At 40.2% G+C, this 6,115-nt stretch overlaps 1 protein-coding gene across 1 annotated transcript; it reads left to right on the plus strand.

The window, feature by feature from the left end:
• Positions 1-5,185: 5,185 nt before the first annotated feature.
• LOC124968050 (olfactory receptor 7E24-like) lies at positions 5,186-6,115 on the plus strand. The gene has a single exon (XM_047530434.1). The coding sequence runs from the start codon at positions 5,186-5,188 to the stop codon at positions 6,113-6,115; it is 930 nt and encodes a 309-aa protein (XP_047386390.1).

Here is a 6,115-nt window from a genome sequence, read left to right on the forward strand (position 1 = left end):
TGGAGCTCACCAGGTGCTCCTACATGCTTGAAAACAGCCCTCTCAAACTCCTGACCCTGCTGGGTTTGTGGGGGTCACAAAAGTGAATGTGACCTTCATGAGACAGAGAAGCTCTGGATGTAAGAAAACAAAAGGCTTCAGTGGGTGGAGGGGCAACCTCACACACACCATCACTGCTAGTAGGTGGTGCCCTTTGGAGTATAATACCTGGGAGGGAAGGAACTAAAGTCATCTCCAGGTTTGTTGGCAGCCTCTGCAAAGGGATCTTCAAAGAAGACTAAAGAAAAGGATGCAAAGGGCCCTCTCCATTGAATGTCAATATGCCTAGTGCAACAACAGGACATATAAGGAGCCTCTGACAGTGAGGACCCCACTTAAAGTTGATGGCATTGTGATAATGAAAAGGGATATAGGCCAGGCTCCACAATATCCTGTGCTCAGACCCCCTGAATGCATCCTGGTAGGAAAAGCATCAAGGCAAAGTTTTTGCATATGTCAGATTGCCTGTTCCCTCCCCTGGGAAGAAATTTGTGGCTACGTTAAATACTCAGAGAAACTTCTCACCCCAAGAGCAGCCAGTCCACTTGGACCTGCTGCCAGAACAGGCTCTGTGATTCCAGCTACACTTGCTGTCCAGAGAAAGGAAACCAGACCTGCTCAGCTGAGGTCTGCTGCAACATGCTCCCTGCCTTAGCATGACTCATCCAGTCACCCACCCCCTGCCAATGTGGACCTCTGGATTGCCCTGATGCTAAATAGCCTTACATGCTCCAGCCCCATCTGACAGGCAAAAAGGACTTTGGTCACTTACCCCAGCATTTGCCCTCTCTGCACAGGATGGAAGCATCTTGGAGATGACTCCTGCCCACTTTTCCATAGAAATGGAAGGTGGAAATTGACACTGAGGAAAAGTAACAGTGGTCCACTTCCTGCTTTGAATATAGCCCTTGCTGCCCTACTCCCAAGGATGATTTGAAAACAGATTTATTTTTTTCTCTTCTCCTTCTGCCTTTCCCTAACCTCAAGGGAGGCAAGATTACCTTCCTGCCCATCCTTGGCTGAGTTCTGGGTCCTTGAGCACATCCATCCCCCACAGTAATGTAGTAATGCAGACTTCTGGGTGGTGCCAAAAATGTAAGAAATGGATATATCCCAACTTAACAAGTGAATTCCGACCTCAGACCTCAAAGCACACCTGGAATGTAGATTTTGAATCATCTCTTTAAATTCCCTCTATTGCCCCCTGATGGCTGAGGGACATAAAAACTCTGTGTTTCACCTTTGCTAGTAAAGCAAGAAAAAAAAATTTAAGTGGTGATAAAATAGATTATGAAACCAGCCAAGATACCCATCATCAGATGATTGGATTAATAAAAGGTGGTATGCACCCCAGTGAACTCTTATTTAGACTTATAGATGAATGAAATTATGGCATTTGCTGATAAAAACTGATGGAAAGTGATAACATCATGCTAAGAGAATAGTCCAGAGTGAGTAAATCAAGACTCAAGTGTTTTCTCTAAGTTGGTAAGCAAGAGCAAAATAAGAGGGGAGAAAAAAATGATCATTAGATAACATAAAATATAGGGAAGGTCAGTGGGTAGAAGAAGGAGGTCAAGAGGGAAGGAGGAAGGATGGGAAAGAGGAGGAAAGGTGGAAAGAATCTAACAAAATCACAGTGTGTGCATAGATAAATATACCATGGAAACTTCCATGTTATGTATATGGAGAAAGCACCAATAAATCATAATCAATAAGTGAGCCAAAGGAAGATCAGTAGAGTAGAGGGAGGGGAGTAGAGGGAGGGAGCATGGGAGGGCTAAGGGAAAGATGAGGCCTCAAAAGGAGTAAATTAAATTCCATGGGCATATGACTATGCTGAGATGAACACAACCACTAAGTATGAATATAATGCTCTTAAAAAGTCAAAGAGATGTTAGCATGGTGGAGCAAAGCTTATAGGGGAGTGAGGATGGGAGGGAAGTGGGAAATATTAGGAAATTTTATTGGCCAAATTATATCATTGTATAATGTGCATGTGTGAATATGAAACAATAAATCTCATCATAATGCACAATTATAATAGACCAACAATTATGAGAAAACAGGAAAAAATGAACCCAACTAATAAGTATAACAGTAATGACTACTTCTTAAAATTGATAAATAAATTTAGCTCTTTAATAGTGAATTTGGACAAGGAGTGTTCATTGGAAATCAAACACCTATTCCCTGTCAATATATGATACAGACACTCTTATTTATGTGACATGGACTGGGAGAAAGAGTTTTGAAATGCTTTTCATATTAAAAATCTTACTGGTTAAATGATGTCTTCCTTCAGGTAATTCTTTGCATAAGATAAAGACTTTGAGATAGAGAATAGTTCTTTAGATTAATTAAAACTAGATTAAATTAAAGACTCCAATAAATAAAAAAACTAGTCCCTTTCAGGGGCACGGGGTATTGTGTTGTAGACTACTTAGATGAGATTTAGGTACTCTTTAGGTAAATCTTTATGGAATCCTTTATGGGAACATAAATGAATATTCACAGGGAAGCATCAACAGAAAATCACACCTCCCTTTTATAAAGTAGGTGTGCTTGGGAGACAGCTTTGCAGGAGAGTGAAATCAGCAAAGATAGTAATGTCACAAGAGAAGAGACATTTCTGGAGAAGGGTCTAAAAGTTCCCAGAGGAGAGGGGGAGCTCAACTCTGGACCAATGGGGGGTTGTTGGAATATGAGACTTAGATGAATTTTAGCATGAGCCAGACAAAGGGATAGACAGGTTTATTTATGAAGGTAGGTACACATTCAAGGGAGAATGTTGGTGGTCTTGAGGGTGAGAAGCAGTGGTGTCATGGGCTGGGGTTCCATGTTTGTAGAAGAGCTGTATCAGGGGCCCATCTGGAGGTGGGGCCAGGATGGAGCTGCATGATTTCACACCAGGATTCCCTGCACTTGTGTATTTCCTCCATTTTACAGGGGCATGAGCCAAGGTTATGGGGTAGGGCACCTTGTTTCAGATTGGCAAAAGTGTTTTCTTTGTCTCAAAGGCTTGTGGATGTTTCCTTCAATATTCATCATTTCCCTCTTTATCCAAAATTCCTCTCTTAAAAAGAACTCAAATTTATCAGGTAATTGTTGAAAACTCTCTAATCAATGTTAGTTTTGAGATCAGTATTATCAAATTCATGTGCTTTAATATAGGTCGTGCATATTATGATATTAAGAGAAGGTAATGTATCATGGAACATGGTGTAATTGGTGGGATTTTGGTAGACAGTGCTTTCCAGCTCTGGTGTAAGAAGAGACTACTGAGGAATCCACATGCAGTTATGATGATCAAACTGGTGTAGACCTGATATCATGGTATATGAACATCCTAAAATACCCACAGGTGACTTTAACAATAAGTGAGCCAGAACCAGTAGTTAGGTAGCTGAAAAAATTTAAAGATAATTTCTTATAACAAGAAACCAAGGTAGGTCATTATTACACTGTATTTAGACAATTCGCTCCACAGTGAAAGTTAACAAAGAAGCAAGTTACTCTTGTGTAGCTTAAGTGAGAGAATTGCAATCCACCTGTCAGGAGTGCCTGACCAGACAGTCAATGACGTGGAAATAATGTGGTTGGAGATAAACGCTGAGCTTCGAGGCTTTATTTGGTTTTAAAATCTTAAACTGCAAACTTGATGGACTGAGATCATAAAACCATGGGGCAGTTTTAACAGGTCAGAAGGAGGACAGAATCAAGGAGAGAAAAAAAAAAGAAAGGGGTTGTTTTCTATCCCAGTTATTCTAATGATATTGTATGGATTGATGCAAAGAAACCTGCATAAAAATAAGCTATTCAACATGTTTCTTATCAGTTATGAATTTAATATCACCTACTTCGGCCACATTTGCAATCAGTTTTACCATTGATTTTGTGCATTTAACTCAATTATATTTATTGGAACTTGAAATGTGCCAATGACAAGGATATTTGTATTATATTACATAATGTTTAAAGGGCAAACTTAAATTTACATAGGAGGCAAATAAGATAATCAAATAACAATAAAACCCTTGAAGGTAACTGGCTCATAACCATGCTTTCTGACTGGGAGCTCTTACTCTCAAGTTGGTTGTCAGAGATTGGAGTCCAGGTGGTGTCTTAAATGGAATAGGTCAAAGAAATTTGGCTCAATTTCTTGCAAACATGGTCTCTGTTCTTGAAAACCTTAAACTCTATATCTATTAAGCAACTCCCTGTTCTATTTTTCCTTTGGTCCCTGGCAACCACTTTTCTAATGGTGGTTCTAATTCATTATGAAACGGACTACTTTTAGTATTTCATATACATTGAGTTATATAGTATTTAACTTTTTTCATTGACTTATTTAGCTTGATTCTCATTTAGCTATACCCCTGATGTAACATGTCAGAATTTCCTTCTCTTGAATATGGACTGATATTCCACTATACACACACACACACACACACACACTCACACACTCAAACACATATGCCACAATTTCTCTGTTCACCTGCTGATGAGCACTTAGGTTGCTTCTAGCTTTTGGCTATTGTAAGTAAAGCAGCTATGAATATGGGTTTACCAATATCTCTTTGATATCTGTTTTCAATTCCTTTGGGCATATTATATTTATTTGAGAAACTACCATACTATTTTCCACAGTGGTTGTACCATTTTACTTTTTCCAAAGAGTGTGCAATGTTTCTCAGTAATCCACAACTTCTCCAACAGTTGCTGTCCTGTTTGATTTTCCTTTCCTTAATACCAATTATCCTAGTGGGCATAAAGTAGAATATCATTGTGACTCTTTCATTCATTGGAAAGTTATTACTTTCCCCCAATTTTCCCTCAAAAATTATGCTATATTTAATTAGGATTAGTGAACTTCTCTCCTCTTCTCCTGGGTTTCTAACTTTGCTCAGTTCAATGTCTCCAAATAAGGTGTGGAAAGAGGTGTGACTAATGGAGAGAGTGAGAGTGTGTAAGTCTGGGTGTGGCACTACTGAGAACTATGTTCAGGGCATGTGCAAATCCAGGGTGAGCAGCTTCCCTGTGCACACTTGAATTTGAATGCACACAGAGTGAGGGGGGCCTGCTGATGTATTTATTTTCTCATTTTTCTTACCCTGTTTGATTTTTCTAAAGATGTTCATCCAATATGGACATACAAAATTCAACAGGCATATCAGAATTCCATCTCCTGGGACTCTCAGAGAATCCAGACCTGCAGTCCATCCTCTTTGGACTGTTCCTGTCCATGTACTTGGTCACAGTGTGTGGGAACCTGCTCATCATCCTGGCTGTCAGCTCTGACTCCCTCCTCCACACCCCCATGTACTTCTTCCTCTCCAACCTGTCGTTGGCCGATATTGGTTTCATCTCTACCACGGTCCCAACGATGATTGTGAACATCCTAACTCACAACAGAGTCATCTCCTATGTGGGCTGCATGACTCAGATGTCTATTTTTACCATTTTTGGATGTATGGATTATATGCTTCTGACTGTCATGGCCTATGACCGATTTGTAGCCATCTGTCACCCCCTGCATTATTTGGTCATTATGAACCCTCGTAAATGTGGCTTCTTAATTTTGGTGTCATTCTTCTTTAGCCTTTTGGAATCCCAGGTGCACATTTTCATGATTTTCCAAATCACCAACTTCAAGGATGTGGAAATTGATAACTTCTTCTGTGACCCTTCTGAACTTCTCAATCTTTCCTGTTCAATCATTTTCTCTAATAATATTGTCAAGAGTTTTCTGGGAGCCATATATGGCTTTTTCCCCATCTCAGGGATCCTTTTCTCTTACTATAAAATTGTTTCCTCCATTTTGAGAATCTCATCCTCAGGTGGGATGTACAAAGCCTTCTCCACCTGTGGGTCTCACCTGGCAGTTGTTTGCTTATTTTTAGGGACAGGGTTTTGGGTGTACCTTGGATCAACTGTGTCACATTCTCCTAGAAAGGGTGCAGTGGCTTCAGTGATGTACACTGTGGTCACTCCCATGCTGAACCCCTTCATCTACAGCCTGAGGAACAGGGACATTAAAGGTGCCCTGAGGAGGCTGCACAGCAGAAATGTTTAA

This window comes from Sciurus carolinensis, chromosome 17 (assembly GCF_902686445.1).
Source record: "Sciurus carolinensis chromosome 17, mSciCar1.2, whole genome shotgun sequence".
In the NCBI taxonomy this organism is placed as follows: Eukaryota; Metazoa; Chordata; class Mammalia; order Rodentia; family Sciuridae; genus Sciurus; species Sciurus carolinensis.

What these genes read in the sequence shown, in the direction of transcription:
- LOC124968050 (XM_047530434.1), top strand. Translation starts at nt 5,186, where the DNA reads ATGGACATACAAAATTCAACAGGCATATCAGAATTCCATCTCCTGGGA.